General features: G+C 50.2%; 9 protein-coding genes across 9 annotated transcripts; 5 read left to right on the top strand and 4 right to left on the bottom strand.

Moving 5' to 3' along the window:
* Positions 1-47: 47 nt before the first annotated feature.
* N7529_002362 (defective in cullin neddylation 1 family protein) lies at positions 48-1418 on the bottom strand (the record flags this gene model as incomplete). Its single annotated transcript, XM_057237890.1, has 5 exons — positions 48-483; positions 536-728; positions 784-857; positions 1185-1228; positions 1335-1418. 5 exons carry the CDS (start codon positions 1416-1418, stop codon positions 48-50), a joined length of 831 nt encoding a protein of 276 aa, XP_057100501.1.
* Positions 1419-1936: 518 nt separating this feature from the next.
* On the bottom strand, positions 1937-2708 carry N7529_002361 (ribosome biosynthesis protein NIP7; the record flags this gene model as incomplete). Its single annotated transcript, XM_057237889.1, has 5 exons — positions 1937-1960; positions 2012-2121; positions 2186-2235; positions 2288-2427; positions 2478-2708. The coding sequence occupies 5 exons, from the start codon at positions 2706-2708 to the stop codon at positions 1937-1939; spliced, it is 555 nt and encodes a 184-aa protein (XP_057100500.1).
* A 254-nt stretch (positions 2709-2962) lies between these two features.
* On the top strand, positions 2963-5011 carry N7529_002360 (nuclear export protein Noc3; the record flags this gene model as incomplete). The annotated part of the gene is made up of 1 exon (XM_057237888.1): positions 2963-5011. One exon carries the CDS (start codon positions 2963-2965, stop codon positions 5009-5011), a length of 2049 nt encoding a protein of 682 aa, XP_057100499.1.
* A 603-nt stretch (positions 5012-5614) lies between these two features.
* Positions 5615-7240, bottom strand: N7529_002359 (uncharacterized protein; the record flags this gene model as incomplete). Its single annotated transcript, XM_057237887.1, has 1 exon — positions 5615-7240. One exon carries the CDS (start codon positions 7238-7240, stop codon positions 5615-5617), a length of 1626 nt encoding a protein of 541 aa, XP_057100498.1.
* A 1839-nt stretch (positions 7241-9079) lies between these two features.
* On the bottom strand, positions 9080-13675 carry N7529_002358 (PT repeat family protein; the record flags this gene model as incomplete). The annotated part of the gene is made up of 1 exon (XM_057237886.1): positions 9080-13675. The coding sequence occupies one exon, from the start codon at positions 13673-13675 to the stop codon at positions 9080-9082; it is 4596 nt and encodes a 1531-aa protein (XP_057100497.1).
* Positions 13676-16485: 2810 nt separating this feature from the next.
* N7529_002357 (uncharacterized protein) lies at positions 16486-16700 on the top strand (the record flags this gene model as incomplete). Its single annotated transcript, XM_057237885.1, is given in 2 exon segments — positions 16486-16515; positions 16527-16700. The coding sequence occupies 2 exon segments, from the start codon at positions 16486-16488 to the stop codon at positions 16698-16700; spliced, it is 204 nt and encodes a 67-aa protein (XP_057100496.1).
* On the top strand, positions 16701-17288 carry N7529_002356 (methylisocitrate lyase; the record flags this gene model as incomplete). The annotated part of the gene is given in 4 exon segments (XM_057237884.1): positions 16701-16758; positions 16832-16956; positions 16996-17158; positions 17173-17288. 4 exon segments carry the CDS (start codon positions 16701-16703, stop codon positions 17286-17288), a joined length of 462 nt encoding a protein of 153 aa, XP_057100495.1.
* Positions 17289-18234: 946 nt separating this feature from the next.
* N7529_002355 (SLC26/SulP family anion transporter) lies at positions 18235-20779 on the top strand (the record flags this gene model as incomplete). The annotated part of the gene is made up of 3 exons (XM_057237883.1): positions 18235-18496; positions 18555-18700; positions 18749-20779. 3 exons carry the CDS (start codon positions 18235-18237, stop codon positions 20777-20779), a joined length of 2439 nt encoding a protein of 812 aa, XP_057100494.1.
* Positions 20780-23721: 2942 nt separating this feature from the next.
* N7529_002354 (ATP synthase subunit C family protein) lies at positions 23722-24180 on the top strand (the record flags this gene model as incomplete). The annotated part of the gene is made up of 1 exon (XM_057237882.1): positions 23722-24180. One exon carries the CDS (start codon positions 23722-23724, stop codon positions 24178-24180), a length of 459 nt encoding a protein of 152 aa, XP_057100493.1.
* Positions 24181-25266: the final 1086 nt, after the last annotated feature.

The following is a 25266-nucleotide window of genomic DNA, read 5'->3' as shown; positions in this document are numbered from 1 at the left end:
TAGATACGAAACCCTCACGCTAAACAATTCATCCGAGAATAGTCAATTTACTCAACCTCCATCTCAGACCCATTCCCTCTCTTAGCCTGCACCCAAGCAACAAAGTCATCAATCGCACCCGGCCAAGCCCCCTCAGGACTCCACCACCTCATATCTTCATCTTCAAGAGTCTTCCGCATAAACACCTCAACCTGCTCCCACAAATCCCTATTTACAGGCTTCTTCCCGCGCCCCTCAAGGAACTCAATCCACCAATCCAGCCACGGCGTGCTCTGCGTGTTCCATGCCACGCCACCATTATCGGCAGTGAAGAACAGACGCCATTGATCAGCGGCAATTTCAAACGGCAGATTGCGCTGCTCGGGCTGCACCTTCGACAGCCGGAAGGCAAATCTGTAAACACGGCGGAACAATTCCGGGTCCTGGGGGATTGTCTTGCGGATGATTTTGGCTTGGTGGGTCATTCTTTCAATGGTATCGCAGCTGACTCCTGTTAGATGTGCCTGTGATTGTTGGCGGGTGAGATTGTGCTTACGAGAGTTTGAGCCAGCCTCGCGTGAACCCCTGGCGTGTGAACTCGCCCATTGAGGGGTGTTCGTCTGATGAGGGGTGCTGGAGTAGCTCGGCGATGGCGAGGCAGGTTACCTCGTCGAGCTTGACGTCGATATCTTCCAGGAATCTCATGGCGCCTTGGACACCAATGGTGTCTGGGCTGTCGATTGGATCATCTGTGAATATTTGTGTTAAGGTCTGACGTCAAATAAAATAAGGGTAGGTTGGTACCTCGGTAACTTTCGAAGAGCTTGGTGATAGGAGAGGTCATCACCGCGTGAGATGAAGCCTCAGCATTGAAGTAACTGCACAGGGTATGTTGTTAGCCTCGAAGTACCCCAAACATAAATTATGCATGCATCGCTTTAGCGAGGGTTGGGTATATTGCTGGGGAAATCAGAGTTCTCTGGACCATGCTGTTTGGCACGACGCCTTCTGGGTGGCATATTGGACAATAAAGATATGAGTAGCAACAAATGAGCCAGTAATGGTTGAATCTTTTTGACAGGTTCAATGGGGAAGTACGCAGAGTCTCGCCAAGATACAAGCTTTCGAAGGATTTGGAGGCATCGACGGCAATCAACAGCCCAACCTGATAGAAAACACGTAGGAAACAGGTAGAAAAGTCTTACGTATCAATGGCTGATGGCAAACTCCATCCAGATTCTTTGAGGAACTATACCAACAGTTTAGTTATTTGAATACACGTGACCGGCCTGAATTCCGACGTTCAGACAAGCGGCGAGGAGAGAAGACACGAAAATATCACGTAAAGGACTCACCTTGGCCGCAACTGAATCTTTCGTGCGTGTGCAGTTGACGAATTCAGCAATTTGCTGCTTTTGACTGGTCGTGTAAGGCGGCATGGTGGGGTTGGCAATATTTGAGCCTACTGCCAGAGTTGGGAGATATCGCAACGAGAGGCGGTAGCGGGAGGGTATTCAAAATCACCCCAGGATATCTCGTGTAGTTGTGGATTGTTTTCTAGCACTCGAGAAACAACAGGGCTTTTAGCTGAAGTGAGTCGCTTCTTTTGGATTCCGGAGCCAGGCACTGCAGGCATCGTGCTGACTAATCACATCAGCCGGAAAGTTCTATATCAACATCAACAATGCTATTTAGATGTTTTAAGAGGGCTACAATTATTTCTATCATTCCTATAATTCTTGGACATCGATTATAATCTTTTTTGTAAAATTGCTGTTGGATATTTATGCAACACCAGCGAAACATGTCAATATTTACCATCAATTCATGACATGGAAGTGACAACCACAGCATCCCAGAATAGAAGCTGATGGTCAACTTTGTTTTAATATCAAACTGATCAAATGAAACTCCCAAACGCCTTTTCGAGGGTACAGATATGTAGGACTCGATGTGCTTAGGTTGTGAACAGAGTATCCTCCTGTTTGAGGTTAGCAAGTTGGCCCAAAAATAATACAGTGGTAGCACAAACCTCGCGGAGGTATTCGCCAGTATCGGCTTGTCTGAATACCACAACACCTGTGCCTTCCAGCTTCTTAGCCTCTTGACTAGAGCGCGAAGTCACACCGAATCCGAGGGGCACTAAAGAGCGTTAGCAAATTTATTCCCGCGATTAAAGCTATCTTCGCGAAGAACTTAAGCTCACCATCGTTCTCGTCAACCACGACACATCCTGCATGCTCTGGCATATCCTCGCTACCAAAGAAGTTAGTTTACATGTTCTGCATCGAGGCGGAGTGCAACATACGAGTACTTCGAGAGATGGGCACGAAGAACATTTGAGCCGTAGAGGAAAGGCATGACTCCGTTGGATTTGATGTAGATCTTGTAGCGGGCGTGGGCAGCAATCAGGTCCAAGCAAGTGAGGTTCAAGCGGAATTTGCCGGTCTATTGCGATATTAGAACCATTCGAAATCATAACAAAGGAAGAGTCTTACCTTTGTGAACTTTCCAACCATGGTGCCCATAGACAGGAGCTGGTCTCTGGGGATGCTGGTGCTCAGGTTGGCCAATTCCTTGTCGACATAGTAGACACGGCTACCTTGAAGTCGGAACACAGAGAGCCTTCCATCTTCATCAGGTGTGACAAGGGCGTTAAGCGACTTTCCGGTGTAGTGAGCAAGCTTAGTGAAGAGAGTGCGAGTCTCTTCTTCGGTAAGAGAACGCATCTTGAGAAATCAGAGGGGGAGATATTCGAATGACTGAGTTTGAGTAACGGCGAGCTTCGATGAAGATTTTCCAATCTGTATGGCAAAATAAGACCTACCGCCTTCTCTAAGTAGAAGCGGTCCTGGAAATTTGTAGTAGTGGACCGGCAATATTGGCCAATCAATGTCTTCCCGCCTCAAATTTTCGGGACCGCCTTTTCACTCCGAGATATTTTGTTTCAAACATCGTCACCCCCCCAATTCACAATTACAATATGGCGCGCGGTCCTGAATCGAAGCGGAGACGATTGAGCCCACCGGGCGATGGGGAGGCTGCCCGCTCCAAAGCCGACGAAGAATGGGACGTCGAGCAAGACTACGAACGCCGCCCGCGCAAAACCACCAAGAAAGCCGGCGAGAGTGCACGACTACCGATCAAGACATCCGAGGGTTTTGTCCAAGCTGAGGTCGAAAATGAAGTCGAAGACCAGGGCGAAGAAACCGACAGCTTTCTGGGCACCGACGACGACGAAGATGAAGAGGAAGAAAATGAAGAGGAATCCGAAGAAGAACAGCCCAAGATTCCCGTGAAGGTACAAATCATACAAGCAAAGGAGGAGCTTGCAAAGATGGCGACTTTGATCAATGAGGAACCCGAGGAACACACTTCTCTGTTCAAGACAATGGCGGAGATGGTATCGAAGAAGAACACATGCGTCACAGTCAAGAAGCTGGCTCTTGCTTCACAGGCGGCTATCTACAAGGATGTCATCCCTGGATACCGTATCCGTCCATTGAGCGAGGAAGACAAGACTGGCAGAGTGTCAAAAGAAGTGCGCAAGCTTCGCGACTTCGAACAGGCCCTAGTCGCAGGATACCGAAACTATGTCCAAACTCTGGGCGTGCTGGCAAAGGGATCCAAGGATGGCTCTATCGACCTTTCTCTGAGAAGTTTCGCGATTGCGATGGCTTGCACTATGCTGCTGGCCGTGCCCCACTTCAACTTCCGTAGCGAATTGTTAAAGATTCTGGTGAACCGCCTTGCCCGGAGACAGGTTGATGCCGACTACGTCAAGTGCCGTGATACATTGGAAGATGTGTTCGCACAGGACAACGATGGCACAGTTTCCCTCGAAGCCGTGGCCTTAATCGCAAAGATGATGAAGGCCAGAGACTTCCACATTCACCCCAGTCTCCTGGACACATTCCTTCATCTCCGTTTGCTCGGCGAGTTCCACCTGAAGGGCTCGCAAGACCGAGTCGACCGCCAAGAAGAAGAGCACGTGGGAAAGAAGCCAAAGCAGAAGCGGGAATTCCGTACCAAGCGCGAGCGCAAGGTGGTCAAGGAGCGCAAGGAAGTTGAGAAGGATATGCGCGTAGCAGAGGCCGTCGTATCACACGAGCAAAGAGACAAGAACCAGGCCGAAACGCTAAAGCTTGTATTTGGTCTCTATTTCCGCATTCTCAAGCTCCGTCTTCCCCCTCTGATGGGTCCCGTTCTGGAAGGATTGGCCAAATACAGCCACCTCATCAACCAAGACTTCTTCGGTGACCTCCTCGAGGCTCTGAAGGATCTCATCAACCACGCCGAACGCGAGGAAATGGGCGAAGAAGGCGATCAGGAAGTTACCCGCGAAGAGAACGAGGACGAAGACGAAGCCACCATTGTTGAGACAGCCGCTCGCGACGCTCGCCGAAGGACGCTCCTCTGCACAGTGACTGCCTTCGCCCTGCTAGAAGGCCAAGAAGCCAGCAAAGCCGCCGCAGGTCTCCACCTCGACCTGAACTTCTTCATCAAGCACCTCTACCGCTCCCTTTACTCCCTCGCCATGAACCCCGAAGTCGAGTTCAACCCGGACACGTCGCTCCGACTCGCCGATCCCAACTTCTCTTCCGACGCAACTCAGCTCGCTCAATCCCGCTCCAAGAACAGAGTCAACTTCCAGACACCCATGGTCCTCCTTCTCCGTTGTCTGCAGCCGACCCTGTTGTCCCGTGCTCACGGTAACCCGCCCCCTGCCCGTCTGGGCAGTTTCTCAAAGCGTCTTATGACTACTTCGTTGCAGTTGCCAGAGAAGTCTGCTCTTGCTACCCTGGCACTTATGGGTCAGGTTTCGAAGTACCACGGCCGTCGTATCAGTTCACTGTGGCATACCGAGGAGCGTAAGGGTGATGGTGTCTTCAATCCCCGTGCTAATGATATTGAGGCTACCAATGTGTTTGCCGGTACAGTGTGGGAAGGCGAATTGCTGCGTCGGCATTACTGTCCGCAGGTGCGGGAGGCGGCGATTGATATCGAAAAGATGATGAACAATTCCAAGTAAATACTGTCTTTGTGAATAATATTATATGCATATTCAGCTACGCAGCCTATGTTTTTGCTTTTGCGGATTTCTTTTGAACAATTTCATTGACTACATATGTAGCTTATCCCCAAACCAGGGAAGAAAAGCAAGGGCTCTTTTCTTTTTCGTTTTTTGTGTTTTCCTCAGTCCAGCCAGTTGATAATCAAACACATTTTCTTTTAGATGAAATAGATCAAGTAATAAGAACAAGCCAAACAGAACACAGAATAGTCTTTAGAGATGTTCGTTTGTGTCAGGTGTTGAAAGGTCCACACCAAGGCGCGGAGATGTAATCAAATAGATCAGACAGAAGGCCGGAAATGAGCTGAGATGTTGATAACGACGTGCAGAAGTGTAATCAAACAAATCTAACGAGAGTCCGGACATGATTTGAGAGCCATCTATTTTTTTCGGTATATTGTTTTCGACTTTTTTTTGTAATCTGATAGTTTCCTGACCGACTCTCGGTGCTTCTTGGCGAAGTCTTTGCCGGGGTTTACCGGAGTTTTTTTGTGAGGGCTTTTCTGTTTTCTTGTTGTGATTGTTGCTGTCATTATGACCTGAGAGTGTGGGTGTTGTTGATTACTTCTTCGAGAGATCTTCCTTGCTTCGAAGGCTTGGAGGACCGGGATCGCAAGCCTCAACAGGGCTATCAGAAGCACGGGCATCAGCAGGGGAGGAGAGAGATATCGAAGGAAGTGAACCACCTTCAGGATACTGAACCTCGACAGGTGACGTCTTCGCTGAGGGGTCAGTAGTAGGAGAGTGGTAGCGGTGCCGCTCATTGGCTTGAGCACGTAAAGCTGGGTGCACATTATCCATGGGGTATGCGATCCGACGATTGATGAGCGGGTCGCAGTTGTCGCCACTCTTGGAGTCATTGTGGATGCGTGAGATGCCCATGGGGATAGAAGGGACGGGTGGTATATTATTCAGGATGTCATCTTCTTTCTGGCGGCGTCCAGACCAGGGGAACTTGCCGCTGGACGTGTCGCTTGCATCGCGACGACGGCGGCCAAACAGGCCCCATCGACGGTTATTATCAGCAGGTGAATCTTGCGTGTCAAGAGCCTCCTTGGTCGTTCTGAATGAAATTGCGTGTCCAGAGGCACTTCGAAGTATACCAGAAGTCAGGTTGCTTGCATTACGTTTGGTGGAAAATTGTGGGGTCGAGATCTGCTTAGACAGAGTGCGTTTGGCGGGGTGGATGGTTTCCCTTCCCATGGACGGACTAGGAGCATGGACAGGTGCAGGGCCGTGAGTAGTCGGAGGTTCCGAAGCAACAGGGGTGTAGCTGAGAGCATGATTGGGTTGAGCGAGGGTCAATCCGACTCTGACGCGAATGACGAGCTGTTTGAGGTAATCGAGTTGATCTTTCATCTTTTCGAGGTCTTCCTCCAGACGCTCATTCTTGCGACGTTGGTATTCGGTGAAGGTTTCTTCCGTGTTGTCCCAAAGTCTCTGCAGGCAGATGTTGATCTTTGCATGCAAGTCGCTGAAAGATGCAGTCAGATTGTTGATCTCAGTTTGCATCGCGTGGATCTCGCTCTTGATCTCGTTTTTCAGTTCAAGGCGCGACTTGGCAATGTCGTAGGAGAGTTGTCTCTGCTTTGCAAACATGTCTGAGTTGGCGTGTGACATGTTACTGAAGCACTCAATCAAATCTCTGAACTGCTCTTGAGTCCAGACTGAGAGGTCGCTGAGCTTCCTTTCCATTCGGACCATGTCGTGCCCTTGCTTTTCGAGAAGCTTGGCGTGGGCCTCGTATTTTTGTTGGAGGTTACGAATGGCCTCATAGTCACTTGTATGATATGTAGTGGGGCTAAAACCAGACGGCTCGCGGGGAGGGAGGAATTGGTGATGCATGGCACCGCTCATCGGACCAGTGGAGTTGACAGAGTCATACTCACTGGGTGGTGACATCGGAAGAGGCTTGTTGCTACCTCTGAAAGGCTTCGAGCGGCTCTCCATGGTTGGTGTAGGAGAGAGAGAGGAAAGAAAGGGCGGGGCCGACAACTGAAGGTAGGCTTCAGCTCTTGCCTCCTCTCGGGCAAGAGCCGCCTCCGTCTCGCGGATGGTCAAACTGGAAGGAACGTGCAGACGGATCCCTCCAATCTGCACGTCCCTTCCAGCTGACCTGGATGCATGCCGCACCCACGCAGGGACGAGCGTTTCGTTAGACCTTGGTGATCTGCCGATTCGGCACATTTCGTCGTCGTCGGTGGGTTCTGTGACAAGAATCCCCGGGGGGGGGGGGGGAAGATTCGGGGGAAGGGAGATAAAGGTCCTACACGAGGGAGCTCCCCTACATCTATAAAAACACCTAACGTTAGTGACCTCATTCATCACACATCTGAGCTCAATTCAAGCTTGCGTTCAATGATAATTTTGAGCCGAGTGAGCTGATAGTAAGAAATCGTCCCATCCTTTTTGCCTTCTGTTCACATGATACTATGTTAACCAAAGTATAGTTCTTTCGGCCATTCTGCACACAAAAAGCCGAGTCTTTCTAGCAAACGAGGCTTAATCCTGCACAGGAAAGTCTGAGCTCGAAGGCAAATTACCGTGCTTCAGGATCTGGTCACTTGAGGCATCAGATTGATCAACAGACTCAATGTCAACAAAAAAGGTCTTGTTCAATGACCAAGCCCCAGTCTCAGACATAGAGGCACGTTTGCATGAGGCATGATTCAAGGCACAGACATGATCAGAAACAACAAACATGTCACCACTCGGAACGCTTGTGTTGCTCTCCGATAAAACAAATCACCAATTGAAGTAATAATGATCAAAAATTAAAGCCACGGTGAATTGAATAATGGAATAGTACTGACCTTGGGGTTATATCTATCCTCAAGATGAGATGGAATAATTGTGACGATGATGGTGAAAAGGAAGAAAAGAGACGAGAAGAGCATGGGTGTGGCAATATCAGGACGATAGCGAAGTCGCTATCGTCTTTGGCACGTCCTCATGCTCCAGGCCATTGGAACTCATCGGACCTTTGTTGATACAATCCCGATATCGAAGGAGCGAACCTAGCCTATGACAATGCAAAACCGCTTCTTTCCTAGCTTGATTTGGACATGCATAAGCCATGAACAAAGCAATTTCATGGTTATTGAGCCACCTTTATCCCAATTGATGAGTATTGAATGAATGGGGGATGATTCACCTTAGGGCTGGAAAGCAACAGAATGGCCTGCCAGACGGCCGCTGCCCGGCAGTTCGCTAGCTAGCTCATGGCCAGGTTCGTCGAGATTTCAACAAGATATAATCTGTACATCTCGCACCTTTGGACTGGCAGATAGCATCAAAACCCATCAGCAAGAGGAGGCCATGGTATAGATCTATATAGTTCTCAGCATTAGAATCAAACAATTACGCATCTTGACCGGCGGCATGGACAAAGCATCTAGCAATGAGCAAGCAAAATTCACATGAGCAAACGAAGTACAAATGCAATACGGCAAGCGGCAAGATGGAATGGGTTAAAACAATCATTGTTCATTAAGTTCATGGGTGTCATTAAATACATGCTGGATAGTGATGGCGAGCATATTCCGAAGATCTATCTCAAGGCTCTGACCAAGCCAACCACCAACATGAAGACGACAAAAGGAAATCATCACAAAAGCAAAACAGCAAAAGAAAATCGTAAAGGTACAGGGGAATAATGGAGTGGAGAAGGATGGGGCTTTTTTTGGGGTTGGAAATTTTTTATACTTTGCATGGCGACGCACCACCCGGTTATAGCCACGGCATAGATCGGATGCCCCGAGTTGGGGCTTTGGGTCGCACGTGACTGGGACCCTCCCGAATCGAATCGTCATTTGGGTTTGAGTTCAAGGGAAGATAGACCAGATCATAAGAGGCACGGCAAATATCGCAATCCAGAACAATGTCCTGATCAAGCAACAGAGTCAGTATATATCACGGCTGATTCACTGCAGCACGATGGCGTGTAGATTTCGGGATTTCTTGATAATAGCACCAATGAAAAAAAACAATCTGGCTTGCACATGGGATAGATTTTCTTTTCGTGCTTTAGTTTGAGGCCTTCTTTCCACGACGGAAGGGGGCGAAAATCGCTCCAAAGAAACCACCAAACACAGAGCGCAGAATTGCTTTGAGCCAGTTGTCTGTGGCACCATTCAGAGAAACAGCTGTCACTGACCGGTTCTGGCTCGACGGGCGAGCATCCTCATCGTTGTTCTTGGGCGCAAGAGAGTCCGAAGGCTTGGCGTCATCTGCCTTGGTAGGTTCGGTGATACCCTTGCTGGTACTGGCCTCGGGGGCGGGCTGGGACTCGGTGGTGGCAGCGGGTTGCTCGTTGGAAGTGGCGGCCAGCTGGTCGGTGGAGGGCTGGTTGAGCTTGCTGAGCAGGGCTTCACGGTCGGAAGCAAGAGCTGCAAGAACGGGATCAGTTTCGAGGGACATCGCGGATTGTTGGTTCGAAGTGTAGAGCGGTGCTGGCTTACCGTCTGCAGGCTGGGCATCTGTTGCTGCAGCCTTGGGCTGAGTCTCGACGACAGGTTCCTTGTCAGCGCCAATGGTCTCGGCATCTTTTTGATCCTTGGTTGCCTCCGGGGCAGACTCAGACTCCTTGTGGGAGGCAACAGCAACTCCGACACCGGCAAGGGCAGCGGCGGCGACACCAGCTCCGAGAATCTCGGAGCTCAGGCCAGTGGACTCCTCCTTGGGGGTCTCGGCAACCTCTGGAGCGGCAGTCTCTTCCTTCTGGGCCTCAACCTCAGTAGGAGCGGGAGTCTCCACATCAGCGGTGGAAGGAACGGATTCCTCCTTGACATCAGTGGGCTCAGCGACAGTCTCCTCAGCCTTGGGAGCCTCCTGTGCAGGCTCTTCGGCAGCAACCTCAGCGACGATAGGTGCTTCGGGCTCCGTAATCACAGGCTCTTCATCAGTGACCTTGACGGCCGGGACCTCAGCAGAAGATGATTCCACAGGGACGATCTCTTCGACAACAGAGACATCAGCAGCAGGCTCTTCGGAATCGATCTCCTTAGAAGCTTCAACGGGAGTCTCGTCAGCAACGGCAGCAACGTCAACAACGGCAGCGGCGGGCTGCTCAATGACGGTCTCCTCTACGACGACTGGCTCAACCTCGGCTTCCTTAGCGATGGGTGCCTCCACTTGGATTGCCTCTTGGGGCTGCTCCTCAGTGGGTGCCACTTCGACAGTTTCTTCGACCTTGACTGGCTCTGCGACGGCTGGCTCTTCGATGACGGGCTCGACGACGGCAGGTTCCTTCACATCCTCGACAACCTCGGCAGCAGGTGCTTCAGTGGTAGGTTCTTCAACTGGGGCGAGCTCAGGGGCCTCGGCCACGACCTCGACGACAGTCTCTGGAGCAGCAGCAATCTCGACCTTGTCCTCGGCAATAGCAGGCTCGGAAATCTGAGCGACAGGCTCTTCAATGGTCTCCGCCGCAGGCTCAGCAACGGCCTCAGGAACAGCAGCCACCTCAACAGTCTCAGTGACGGCGACAGGCTCCTTCACAGGAGTTTCCTCGGCGGCAGGCTCCTCGGCAACAACTTCAGCGACAACCTCAGGGGCAGAAGTCTCAGTGGAAGCAACAATAGGCTCCTCGACGACAATTTCCTTGGCGGGTTCCTCAACAGGAGTCTCCTCGACTGCAGGTGTAGGCACCGCGACGGGCTCGGCAGCAGGTTCAGCAATAGTGTCAGCTTCAACCTCAGCCTTCTCAACAGGCTCCTCGGCAGCAGCAGGAGTCTCAATAGAAGCAGCAGGCTCCTCGACAACAACCTCCTTGACGGGTTCCTCGACAGCAGTCTCCACAATAGGAACAGCCTCAGCCACGGGGGTCTCAGCAACGGGCTCCTCAGCCTTCTCGGTAACAGGCTCAGCGGCGACTTCGGTGACTTCCTCAGCCTTAGCAGCCTCCGGCTCGACCTCCTTGGTCAAATCGGCAACGGCCTTCTCAGTAGAAACAGGCTCGGGCGAAGTAGCTTCTTCAGCCACGGCAGCACCAACAGCTGCTGCTGCAGCGGCAGCCGCAACGGCGGCGACCTCAGTCTCGGTGGCATCGGGGACATCGGGAGTCTCCTTGGCGGTTTCCTTGGCGATCTCAGTGATTTCATTCACGACCTCCTCCACGGCGGCGGCCTCAGGCTCGGTGACCTCAGTGTCAGTGGGTGTCTCGACAGACTCCTTGGCGGTTTCGGCAATTTCAGCCACTGTTTCCTGCACGGTGGGTCCCTCTGTCTTGGTCTCCTCGACGGTCTCCTGGACAGGCTCGGCGGCAGCGGTCTCAGGGGCCTTCTCAGTGGCGGGCTCCTCGACGGTAGGAGCGGCGACGGTTTCAGAGGCTGTCTCGGTGACTTCAGGGGTGGGCTCGACGGCAGCCTCGACAGGAGTCTCGGCAGACTCCGTGGTGGGTTCCTCAACAGTAGGCTCGACGGTGTCAGCCTTCTCGAGGACGGGCCCGGCAGTCTCAGTCTCCTTCACAGGTTCGGTGGTCGATTCCTCGACGGCGGGAGTCTCGGTGACTTCCTTGGTCTCAGACTCAGGAATGGTTTCTTCGGGCTTGGAGGTCTCGACTGTGGCTTCCTCGGTGGCTTCGAAGGCAGTCTCGCCGGGAATGACGCTGGCGTCAGCACTGTTCTCGGCTTCGGCGACTGGCGCCTCGACCGTCTTTTCGGCCACGGGCTCCTTGGTGGGCTCGGCATTCTCGATGGAATTGGATTCCTCGGCGGCGGTTTCGACTGGAGTCTCGACTGGTGCCTCGGAAACCTCGGGAACAGCCTCAACGGGCTTCTCCTCGGTGGTGGGTTCCTCGACAGCCTGGGTCTCCACGGGGGCTTCAGCGATTTCAGCAACAGCCTCGACGGGCTTCTCCTCAGCGGTGGGTTCCTCGACAGCCTTGGTCTCCTCCACAGGAACTTGAGCGGTTTCAGCAACAGCCTCGACGGGCTTCTCCTCAGCGGTGGGTTCCTCGACAGCCTTGGTCTCCTCCACAGGAACTTGAGCGGTTTCAGCAACAGCCTCGACGGGCTTCTCCTCAGCGGTGGGTTCCTCCACAGCCTTGGTCTCCTCCACAGGAACTTCAGCGGTTTCAGCAACAGCCTCGACGGGCTTCTCCTCAGCGGTGGGTTCCTCCACAGCCTTGGTCTCCTCCACGGGGGCTTCAGCAGTTTCAGACACAGGCTCAGCGGCAGGTTCAACAACCTTCTCTGCGGTCTCGGTAGCGGGCTTCTCCTCGATGGATTCAGCAACCTCCACGGCCTTGGGTTCCTCCACAGCAGCCTCGGTAGACTCAGTAACAACCTCAGGCTTCACCTCTTCAGCGACTACTTCGGCAGCGACCTCGGTAGCAGGCGTCTCCTCAGTAGGCTGAGCAACCTCCTCCATAGCCTTTGGCTCTTTCAGAGGCTCGACGGCCTCGGCGGTCTTCTCTGTGGTAGTCTCAACAACCTCCTCGCTGGCCTTGGGTTCCTCGGTTTCGACAGCGGGAGTCTCGTCGACAATCTCGGGGACAGCCTCCACAGCCTTAGGCTCTTCTGTGGCAGGCTCAGCGGCAGGAGTCTCGGCGACAGGCTCGGCAGTCACTGCTGGTGATTCGGCGATCTTCTCGGCAACCTTGGGCTCTTCGACCGCTGGTGTCTTAGTGACAGGCTCGGCAGCCTGTTCTGTGGGTTCGGCGGTCACCTCAGTGGCCTTAGGCTCCTCCAGGGCAGGAGTCTCTTCGGCAGTTTCCGGGACCGCCTCTGCGGCCTTGGTCTCCTCTGTGACGGACTCAGCGGCAGGCGTCTCAGCGATAGGCTCAGCAGCCTCGACCGGTTCGGCGGTCTTTTCGGTGGGCTCAGCAACTTCCTCGGCGACCTTAGATTCCTCTACAGGAGTCTCCTGGGCAGGTTCGGGAACAGCCTCTACGGCCTTGGGCTCTTCTTTGGTGGGCTCAGCAGCAGATTCGGCAACAGGAGTCTCGACGACAGGCTCAGCAGCCTTTTCTGTGGGTTCGGCGACTTCCTCGGTAGCCTTTGGCTCTTCGACGGCGGGCTCGGCGGGAGTCTCAACTGGCTCAGAAACAGCCTCTGTGGCCTTCTCTTCCGCGACAGGCTCTGCGACGGTCTCGGGGACAGCCTCAACGGCCTGAGCTTCTTCTGTGGGTGCTGGGAGATCCGCGGGCGTAGATTCTTCGGTTGTTGATTCGACCGGCTTCTCGGTCACCGGCTTAGCAGTAGGTTCGGGAGCATCTTCGATAGACTTTGATTCTTCCACAACTTCGGGAGTAGACTCTACAGGAGTTGACTCTGTAGTCTCAACAGGCTTAGATTCTTCAGGCTCTGTCTTCTCCACTGACTCAGCGGCCGATTCCTCTTTGGGAGCTTCGACTGATTCAGTCTCCGTAGCTGGGCTCTCGGTCTGGGTTGTAGTCTCCTCCAGTGCAGCAGAGCTCACACTCTGCTTCTTCTGTTGCTTCTTGGCCTTCTTCTTGGCTCTCTCCTTTGCCTTCTTCTTTTCTGCGGCGGTCATGGGGACCTCGGGCTCGACAGATTTCTCTTGTGTAGGCTCCTCAACTAAGGTCGCAGTTGAGTCGGCAAGGTCTGATTTCTCAACTATAGGGTCGGAGGGGACGATGGGCTGTTCGACGGTGGCCATGGTCAAAGAATTTCGTTAAGGGTCGTAAAAAAAAATATGGATCGGTGGGGTATTAGAGGTTCACAATTTGACCAGCAAAGATTAACGCAGGATTAACAGTAAACCGCTCACAGAGCAATTTGATTGAGATTATGTTGAAGAGAGAAAGAAAGAAGAAAAGAAAACTTCAATAAAAAAAACTCAGCCCAATGTACAACAGTGACGGCACAACTAGTGGGTTGGCTCACAGGTTGGCACAGTGACCATTTTCCATACTATGCTCTAATGGTCTTCTTGTCCACCTTTTTTTTCTTTTCAGAGCTTCGACGCCCAATGGCATTTCGTACTTTGGGGCCCTTTTCACCCGATCCCCACTCATGTACGGACTGCCCAATATGCGGTGAAGCTACCGAGGTCCTTTTGTTTATCAAAGCGCCTGTTTTTGCTTTTTTTACACTTTGATGGACATGTGTGACTACCGGAGTGAGTGTGTATTCTTTTGGCATTAGGTCGCACGACATGCAATTCTTTGCACGAATTTTATGAGCAACGAAATGAACAGTGAGGAGGAACCTCCCAATCAAAGGATTCAGAAAAAAAATTCGGGCGGAAGCGCTAAGAAGAGGAGACCCATATACCCATGTTCCCCAATAACCACTCGCATTACCGCCAGGTCTCTTATCCACCTGTCATATGGTTGACTCATTATGCAGGTCGATCATCGAAAAGAGAGAGAAAATAATAATGGAAATGACGCTGATTGCTTCAATGATTTTCATGATTTTCTGATTCCATGATTCCAGTGGAGGCTCGATTCCCTCTCTTTTCAACCTCAAAATGGGCCCATGGTGGGTTTGCGGATGACTACGGATCAATCTCGGGTTTTTTATATTGATTTCGGTTTGTTGACAACAAAAACAATAATAATGAAGCTCGTGCCACCCACTAACTATTAACTAGTAGAACTACACTTGCACCACCCTGCACACTATAATCTGCATACGCATATTGCGTGCCGGCAAGAGCTTGGACCTTAGACCATAGCTCACCGATCCAAGATCCTCAGTTCCCTGCATGAGATTGTCGTAGTTCCCCTCCTCTGGACTTTTCTGTTGCTCCATACCAGATTATGCAAGAATATACAAGCTTGCAAGCTTGCATAGACCCTTGTCCCTGTCTGGTTGTTGGTCGTGTGTCCGACCAGGCTGGGTCGGCTTCCCGGGGCGTAAATCTCGGTAGGACGACTTATCGTTTCCGAAGCGGGCGCGTGTGATATATGCGCGGGGTTCCTTGGATCTTCATATTTGGGAATTGCGCTTTGATGTTTTGAATCTTCTTTGGGAAGTGGGATAAATGATCTCATCATTCAGGGGCAACACTTACTTAACAGAGACTGTGGAGTTTGGACTGAGATTATAAAGGTTCCAGTGTTTTAGCAGACATTTAAATACCGTCGTCACGTTTATAATTATTGTGCGTATAAATAGCGAGCGGCTTGTTGATGGTCTCTGCTGCACAACATGGTACTGTGACCAAAGCTTGGAGTCTCTCCTTGCATGGCCTCCAGAACCCTAACTCGAACCATCCTTAGCCCTCAAATCTACCCGCATCAACAGCTACCTCCATGATTGACTTATTTCCTTGTCGTCAATTTCCTACCTTTCTTAATATCAAAGCAATAAAAGCTCATCATTGAATGAGTGTAAGGTAGTGAGTCTTCTATCGAAACGCTATCCAATCGAGAGGAATAGCTCTGAACAATGAATACCAACGCACATACAAGGCGTGTTTACCTTGCGCACGGCGGAAAGTGAAGTGCGAAGCAAGTTATGAAAAGTACTGCAGGTGCATCAAACAGAATTTCGACTGCATTGACTATTCCACGACGTCTTGGTCGACGGATCCTGGTGATCGTGTGCATACACCACGGCGAAGGCCAGAACGGAGAAAGCCAAAAAGGTAGAGATAGGGGTCGAGGTACGTTTGGTATAGTGTTGGAGTATTCTTGACATGACTTCCGAGAATCGCTAGACTCTACTCGGAGGTCGGGGGGCGTCACTATAGAGAGTGGTATGTCATGAATCCGAAGAGTGAGCCAGTATCTGATGTGGCTTCAAGTATCTTGGCCAGATACATTGACCAACTGGGATGACCGTTCCACATCGGTGCTTCAAGAAGGTGATGTCGAATAACAGCGACGCGAGAATATCCTTTTCGAGGCAACTCTCCAAGAAACCAACAACAATACGGAAGATATTCCAGTATTTTATCGATGATGGGAAGATGTAATCGAGCATGTGAAGCGGCTTGGGCGGATATCTTGGATGTTTGTTTATTCTGCTGGAGCTCTTGTGCATGAACTGAGGGTGTTTAATTCTAGCGCCCCACTCGACGACTAGATTTCCACAAAAAGTCCATTTGACAAGACAGGTGCTCACTTTAATTGAAACACCTGGAGATTTTTTTTATTTCACGCTGAACCGCCCCTTCAATGCTGAGAGGTCATTCTTGCGGATTTTTGAAGTACCCGCGGTCTCCGATCTCGCATACAATTGAATGACTGAAAGACAGATGGGATGCTTTGTTTGGGCATCATTCTCGTTCCAATCTTGCTTTCGTCAAATCTGATATTCCCCATGTCTTTCAGCTCGGGCTCCTACCCTTTCCAATTCGATTGCCTCAAGAAAACCTTCCTCGGGTTCTAGGGCGAAGGAACTGTTAATATCAATCTTGCTTTGAAGAACTTTATCAGCAGGATCCCTTCAAATCAGGCTCTCCGCCTTTGCGCCATGATGCTTGAGGCAAAAACGGCCACTGCCAAGTTCTAAACTATGTCTGCACCCATGACGGCTTATCTTCCCGTCTCGTTGAGGAATTAGGCTTTTCTAAGCTCTCTCATGCGAGCTACGCAGTTGCTTTGTTTTACAGGCCACCTGACACCGGGTACATTGCCATGGCAGAGCTGTGCGATAAGATCCGTGATGTCTCTCGCCAGGTTTCATGCTCATCATGGCGGATGGTTATACCGGATGCGGAAGCCCAATGAATGTGGTACGAACAGTTGATAGCTGCCGATGTTAGTGCAGCGAGAGTCACAGTTGACGGTCAGCAATAGCCGAAACGTGTCTCCCATGATGTCTTGTTGTGTGAAGCCTTGCTAACTTAGCATTCCAATAGTTTGCAGACACACGCAAGACAAGAGTGTTGTGTCACGAGGCGAGGCCTTTGCTCGAATCCAAGCTGTCTGTGACACCTGCAACAAAGGCAAAGATTTTTTTGTCCTGGCGCGAACCGACGAGCTGGTGCGCGGTTGGGAATAAGCAATTTCTTGCGCATGGGAGTTCAAGGGCATTGGTGTTGACGCCATCTTTATCGAGGCTCTTCCGGACCGAGATGCTATGAAGCAATGCGTGGAAGAATTGGAGACTACTGTGTTCGCAAATATTATCGAAGGAGACAAGAAGGAAAACTTGTCTGTTAAGGATCTCGCTGACTTAAGGTTCTGTGCGGTTACTTAGCCCTGAACATCGGTTGCTCGTCACCGGAAAGCCGTTCGCTCTACCTTGGACGGTATGAAGTAAAGTATGACTGTTTGCGTGCCGCCAATGATACTGACTTAGGATCAGCTTTGTGAGGGAATTGGTCTTAATAAGTTACTTTATGATAGGATCGTGAGAAGAAGTAAAAGCACAATTTTTGAAGAAGAAAACACGCTGTGAATAAGGCCCGGAAAAGGAATATACACCCCACCTATTTTCGTAGGTCGCGTCAGGTATGGTTCAGGCACCAGGTACCCGTTGCTCTTTCCCTCCCATAGAACTTGATAATTACGTGTACACAAAAACATGAATTTCTCCAAAAGTCTACATTTACGAGGCAGCTCAGAATGGATCGAGCCCCTACGCAGTATAGGAATGTTGTACAGGGTAACACAAATAGACATGTGAGAGAGGTGAACGTTGCAATAATAATCTATCCAATGAACTTAGACGTTTAGATGGCCATGAATGAATATCAGGCAACAGAATTCAAGACAGGATCTATTCAGACTATACTGCAAGTGGTTAAGCACTAGTCAATTCAGCCCTATCCGAGCCGTGGTGGGTCTATTCTCAGCCCTATGAGATCACGAGAGGTTAACCTTGGCGAACGCTTCTCCTCATTGTGCTAGTTGGGGATATTAAAGCTTGAGATCTGTCCTATTACCCACTGGGATTTACTGCGCTTCTTTACTCCCTGGCAATTTGTGCTATCAATCGATTTATTATCCCTTTTCGTTCTCGGAGAATAACTTCAACTTGTCACGCCTGACGCGAGAATGACAGTGTTTCAGCTCTCCTTCCTTCTATAATTGGTTCAAACCAAAATAGGATTGTATTGGCAATCGCCCCTAAAATCACGACATCGCATCGCATCGTCGGCTCAGCCCTATGAGACAATGGACACTATGACTTTATTATTACTTTGCTCTCCCATTATTTTCTTCCTTCTTCTTCAACTGTTGTTCTCTATCTCGCTTTGGAGAATCTCTGATTTTGATAGTCCCGTTTACACAGAAGAGCCAAAAAGACTACGTCGCCATGGCGGAGTCTATCTCGACTCGAGTCGGCCACGCTATCGCAAAAGTCCTACATATTGATTTGGGACCAACTCCACCTCTCGTTGAGAGAGATGAGACCGCCGTTTACTCTTATCTTGAGCATGAACCCACTGTTGGGGACTGGTTCCGTGGTCACACGCCTACCGCTCCGCAGGTCCGTCGCTACATCTGGAACATCTTCCCGTTCCTCCACTGGATTGGGTATTACAACACGCAATGGTTGATTGGGGACTTGGTGGCAGGTGAGCTTTCTTGGAGAATGTCACACCAATTTTGGGGCTAATCTGTATGTCCCGACAGGCATCACCGTTGGTGCTGTGGTCATTCCCCAGGGTATGGCATATGCGGAACTTGCAAAGCTGCCTCCGGAGTATGGTCTATATTCCTCCTTCATCGGGGTTTTGATTTATTGGTTCTTTGCGACTTCCAAGGATATCACTATTGGGGTAAGGAGGTGCTTTTATTGTGGGTGACAAGAATACTAATGTTGATAGCCTGTGGCGGTCATGTCAACACTCATGGGCTCAATCATCATTAGGGTTCAAGCCGTGCACCCTGAGATACCAGGACCGACTATCGCCTCGGCTTTGGCAATAATCTGCGGCGCAATTGTGTTGTTCCTCGGATTACTTCGTCTCGGTTTTATCGTTGATTTCATTCCCCTTCCTGCCATCACCGCATTTATGACCGGATCGGCTATCAATGTCTGTGCTGGTCAGGTGAAGACGGTTCTTGGAGAAAAGGCAAAATTCTCTACTCGCGGGGCTACGTACGAAATCATCATTGATACATTGAAGCATCTCCCTTCTTCTCGTATGGACGCCTCGATGGGCCTGACTGCTTTGGCGATGTTATATGGCATTCGGTCTGCATGCAACTACGGGGTGAGGAAAAAGCCGCATAAGGCAAAGCTTTTCTTCTTCTTATCGACTCTGCGGACTGCCTTCGTGGTGTTGTTCTACACGATGATTAGTGCAGCGGTGAATCTCCACCGACGAGAGCATCCAGCGTTCAAGTTACTCGGTAATGTCCCACGGGGTTTCAAAGCCGCTGGAGTCCCAAAGATCGATATGGTAATCGTCAAGGCATTCGTCGGTGAGCTTCCCGCCGCATGCATCGTTCTATTGATCGAACACATTGCAATCTCAAAGTCATTCGGTCGTGTCAACAATTACACAATCGATCCATCACAGGAATTCATCGCAATCGGCATCTCGAACTTGATCGGTCCGTTCTTAGGTGCTTATCCAGCTACGGGATCATTCTCACGAACTGCTATCAAAGCAAAGTGTGGGGTGCGCACCCCTCTTGCGGGTGTTATAACGGCAGTCGTCGTTCTTCTTGCTATCTATGCCCTGCCAGCATTGTTCTTTTACATTCCCAGATCCTCCCTATCGGCTGTGATCATTCACGCAGTGGGCGATCTCATCACACCACCTAGCACCACCTACCAATTCTGGCGTGTGGCACCACTTGATGCAGTTATATTCCTAGTAGGAGTCATCGTGATCATCTTCTCCACCATTGAGACAGGAATTTACTGCACAATCTGCATCTCGCTTGCAGTAACTCTCTTCCGTCTCGCCAAAGCCAAAGGCCAGTTCCTCGGCTACGTCCAGGTCCACTCGGTTGTCGGCGACAATATCCTCGGTGAAAAGGGAGATATAACGCCAAATGTCGAAAAGCACCCCGCCTCATTGAGAAGAATTTACCTTCCCAATGACTATCAAGGCGGCATAAACCCCCGAATCAGGATCAACCAGCCAGCCCCAGGAATCTTCATATACAGAGTCTCCGACGGCTTCAACTACCCAAATGCAAACCACTACACAGACCATCTAGTGAGCCACGTCCTCGCTTCAACTCGACGCACAAACCCACAAGCATGGGAAACGCCCGGTGACAGACCGTGGAACGACCCAGGCCCGACACGCGCAGAGCGCAGGATCCTACTGGCAGAAGGCGCCCCGGTCTCGCCCCTCCCAACCCTCAAAGCCATAATTCTAGACTTTGCCTCTGTCAACAACGTCGACGTCACCTCCGTGCAGAACCTCATCGATGTTCGCAATCAGCTCAACCGCTGGGCCTCGCCGGATTCCGTCCAATGGCACTTCGCGCATGTCCACAACAACTGGACGAAGCGGGCACTTGCAGCCGCTGGTTTCGGTTGGCCTGCGCCGTCGGACGGGTCTGCTCCCAGATGGCAAAAGGCTATCTTTGACGTTGCGGAGATCGTGGAGGATAGTCTGCCTGCTTCGTCGGCTCAGTCTCAGGTTGGGGGGGAGTGTAAGGATCTTGAAGTTGGCATGAAGGCGCAGGATAATAGTGCTTCTTCTTCCATTATAAGTGGCTCTGAGGATGATATTCAGGTTGTGCGGACTGGACGGGGTGAAATGGTTGATACGCATCGTCGACGGGGTCGGTCTGGGGTTGGGACTGGCTTTGCTGTTGTGGATGGTATTAATCGGCCTTACTTCCATGTTGATCTGACTAGCGCTCTTAAGAGTGCTATGGAGGATTCTTAGGGGAGGTTGGCCTTGCTCTTATTACTGCTTGCTCTCTTAATTTCTACGTACCTTGTTGCAGCTGGACCTCGATTTGATAATTCAATCCAATGCATGGTAGTCCATGCACTTTCTATCCGGTTCTTTCATATCTGCTTCACACATGACAATTATCTAGGTAAGTTATGTGAAGATAACCTTGATTTCGAAGAACTGTAAACTGGCGGTGTCAGATCTTGATGGTCTCCATCTGAGACTAGTCCGAATAGCGTATAGCTGGTGGGTTCATCTGGCGATCTTATCTTTGTTCGCATATCAGGTATTTGTGAACTCCGCAAATTTGCAGTAGCTCAAAAATCAAAAACCTCTGAGATACTGCGAACCTGACTGGAATATTTAGGTATGCGATGCGTGAGCATACAAAAAGAACGAATACCATTATACTGCAGATGTAGCTGTTGTTTCCAAGTTGAGAGCCTGAGGCCTCAAAAACCAAACCTTATCAATAACGTGAAATCCCGCTTTGAAGACTACGGGTCTGCTTTAGGCACGCAGGCGATCCGAGTCGAGACAAGAAGTCTACATCTACGAGGCAGGATATGACAAGCCAGTCGAGTCCCTCCATAGCTCAACTCTTCTGCTGATCTCCCTGCACCCTTGGTCAGGTAGAGGTCTACCAAACACGTTGCAGCTATCCGCGAGTTGATGGATGCGTATCTCCGTCCCTGGCAGTTGTAGGTACACCCCCTGTGGCTGCAGTGTGTTCGTTGCTTGTTCCTTCACAATTCCGAATATATGAACGAGGTTCCACGCGTCAGTTTTGAGAACGAGTCGAAGGTCAAAGCCGCCATCTTGCTTGGGGACGACGACTGTCACTCAAACTGCGTACATCGAGACATCATCGTTCAAGATCTCGCTTTCCTCTCTGCTTCTAAGCATAGTAATCGGAAAATCCCGGCTCACTGGAGTACATAATTGTAACTGTTCACCATGTACTCTGTACAAACGATATGTCCTAGCGTAGGTTCAAGCAGCGACTCGAGTCCAGGTCGCGTCGGGTATAGATTAACGGGCGAACGGCAGCGATAACCGTGGTCTATCGGCGGTAGCCGCGGAAGCCTCGTGATTGCAGTGTGCCGAGGACGTCGTACTACTGCGTAGGTAGGTCACCAAAATCCAATGTCGTTCTGGGGAAGCACAGCGGTCTTATGTTGATATTGAAAGCCATAGTGGGTATTTCAGGACTAATTAAGCTAATATTCTGTACTCCGTATGGATACTTGAAGCCACGGCATTTATCTCCCTTTTCTTTTGATGACCTCACAGTGGCAGAATTATTGTCAATGACAAGTCGATGAAGCTGACGTGATACCGTATTGGTATTACCCGATTACACCCGAAACCGAAACCCCCTTTTTAATACGAACCTCATTTCCTTTCATTTACGCTGCTTTTTTTTTGTTAGTTCACTGCAATTGCTTCGAGTGTGTTCCCTAGAGCCCTGCTCTGTGCCCTTCAATGGTTGTCTAACAGAGAATGGACCTGTAGATATCGAGGTAAGGGAAACGCGTATATAACGGCTGCACCCTGAAATCGAGCTTGTGTGGGTCCCGCCAAGCTGCGATCAACCGAAATACCAAATTGAATTTCCGGAAGAATGCGAAGAGCCTCTGGCCCGTTTGGGACGGGCCAAATTTGAGTGAAATTTTTTTCGTACGGGAATAGGCGTAACTATATAAGGGTCTCTAATCCCAATGGGAAAGGAAAAAGAAAGGGAAGTTTAGAGCAGTTCTGTCAAGGTCATTTCGCTTGTAACCTCCTTTCCTGGGGCGACCCGGAAAGCAGACCAGTTTTTTGCTGTGATAGTCGGGTTTCGGCGGGTCGAGGAATCCAAACTAAGTGGACCTGGAAAGCGAGAGACACGACAACCTGGTTTTTTTCTTTCTGCTAATTTCCTTTTATTTGTCTCCTTTTTTTTCATGAGTTCGCGCAACCCCTGATCAAATCTATATAAGAATCGATCATCACCTGCAGGCGCTATGCATGTTTTTGCTTCCCTCGGCAACCCATGATGGAACATGTCTTCCGGAAGCCGGAACCTGGTTACGTATATTCCCAATATGACCACTCGGTGAGGTGGATTCCCGAGCAAAGGAAGGGGAGACAATACCCACTACCATCCACATAATTTGTCTCCTTTCAGCCGATGGTTGCCCAGTGACTCCGTAGTTGGTGGACCTGGAATCCGAGTCGGGCCGGTTTGGGCGACTCCGGGAACAAATCCAGAAATATTACGGACCCGAGTGAATTATGATTGGATTATGAGGAGCTAATCGGTGGATCGATCCACTAGATTGGAACATGCTTAAGATCCACTGCAAGGGTATTTTATCATTTTATTTTAGTTTTTATGTTTTTTTACTTGAACAATTACCGTTTTTTTATTTTATTTTTTACATCCCTTTCCCCCTTCAATGAGCAATTGTCTTGTACAGCGCTGGAGAGACAATATGAGATATTCGTAAATCTTTACAGATATCCCTGTCAAAGTGAAGGGTCATTTTCATATATGCAGGGGATTCTGATAGATATAATATAATGAACTTCAGTGGATCCAGTTTGGAACAACACCCGACTGAACCCGAAAGGTAATACACGGTAAGAATGGGAAAAAAACGAAACCAAAACGAATAAAACATACCCCCAGCATTCCAACTGTACGGTGATTTGCGAATCAAATACTCCGTCCACGCACAGAGTAGGGCTTTTTTCTTACCAGACTACCGCACTAGGACAGAACAGGAGGCGGACGGGCGAAAATTTGGCCGTAGAGTATTTATGTCCTAGGAGGACCTTCTCCCGTAGTTTCCCAGCTTTTTCTCCCTGAAAAGTCCATCTGTCCTCCTCTTTCTTTCTTTCTCCTCTCTTCCACCCACCCTCTAATTTTATATCCCATCATCACAATGGCCGCCACTCGTGTCTTCACCTCCCGCATGGCCTCCGTCATGGCCCAGACCTCCAAGGTCGCCCGCCCTGCTGCTCGCCTCCAGCTCAACGCTGCCACCAAGCGCACCTTCACCCAGAAGGCTCCCGCCGCTACCTTCGGTGCCCCCAAGCGCATCCAGTCGCCCACTCTCCTCCAGGCCAAGGCCTTCCAGACTGCCGCCCGCCGCCAGTACTCCTCCGAGGTCGCCACCGCCATGGTTGAGGTCTCCAAGAACATCGGTATGGGTTCCGCTGCCATCGGTCTCGGTGGTGCCGGTATCGGTATCGGTCTCGTCTTCGCCGCTCTCCTCATGAGTGTCTCCCGCAACCCTGCCCTCCGTGGTCAGCTCTTCTCCTACGCCATTCTTGGCTTTGCCTTCGTCGAGGCCATGGGTCTCTTCGATCTCATGGTTGCCATGATGTGCAAGTACGTCTAAATTATCTACAACTCGGGTTTTCGGATTCTTGGAAAAATGTCATCAAAACAAGGATTTTGGATTTTTTGATAGAGTCCCCTTTTCCGCCGGGGAGGGTATTTGGTCGTGATGTATTACCATGTACTACTTTCAGCGTCATCTACAACACTTTTCTTTCTGTACATATAGAGTCCTATATGGCCCATCGACCATCCAACCTATCAACGAGCCAAAACAAAACTCTGTGTGGTTAAGTCTGACGGCCGTATAATATCCCTCTCTTCCACTTTTAGACTTTTGCTATATTCTCTAATCCCCATGGGGAGCCAAAACCTGAGATATGCACGTATGGGGGCTATTCGAGCGGTTCTTTCGCTCGAAGCTCAATGCTCCACGTAGACAAGCTCCGAGCCTGGGGCTAGCTGCTTGTATCTTCAAGAAAAACAAACAGCTCCTTTGTTTAGCCTGTGTTTCAATGTTGGATGTTGCTACGGGTCCTTGTGCAGATATTTGACCCGCTCTTTCAACGACTACCTACGCCACAGCCACCATCCATTGGCTTACAATAGACGGTGAGAGCAAACTACAACTGGTTTCTATGACAATTGACCTAAAAAACAGCGAATTAACTGCGTTGATGGACCTCAATCGAGCTTGAGACCCTCGACGCAAAACTCTTAGTTCCCGGACCTCGGGAACGGCATTCCCGTAGTCAGCTGACTCAGCTCGATATCAAGTGGACGGCCGCCCCGGAATCTGCATGCAGGGTGCAGGGCTTGAAGGATCTCGAAGCAGGTCATATTGCATTGAGAACTAGACGTCTTTATGATGTGTATACTCCGTATTCTTGATTAATTTGAGGGAGTCGCGGTAATAGCGCTTACCCGTTTCCGATCGCGATCCCGGGCTAACCTGCTTACAGTTAGTGAAATTCAGTTATAGGTAGTTCTCTTTGATACGGCAGTTCATGACTTCATATATCAATATGATGTTCTGGTGAGAATGTTTTGGTATACAAATCAAAGTAGTGAGAATAATGATCGATATTTGAATAGTGAATGATGGATTTTGACACTATATATTTCTCAATGTATCTACCCTCACGCC

Source organism: Penicillium soppii (assembly GCF_028829465.1).
Source record: "Penicillium soppii strain IBT 18220 chromosome Unknown utg000003l, whole genome shotgun sequence".
In the NCBI taxonomy this organism is placed as follows: Eukaryota; Fungi; Ascomycota; class Eurotiomycetes; order Eurotiales; family Aspergillaceae; genus Penicillium; species Penicillium soppii.
Note: the sequence above shows the minus strand (reverse complement) of the source record. Positions and strands in the feature narration are given on the sequence as shown.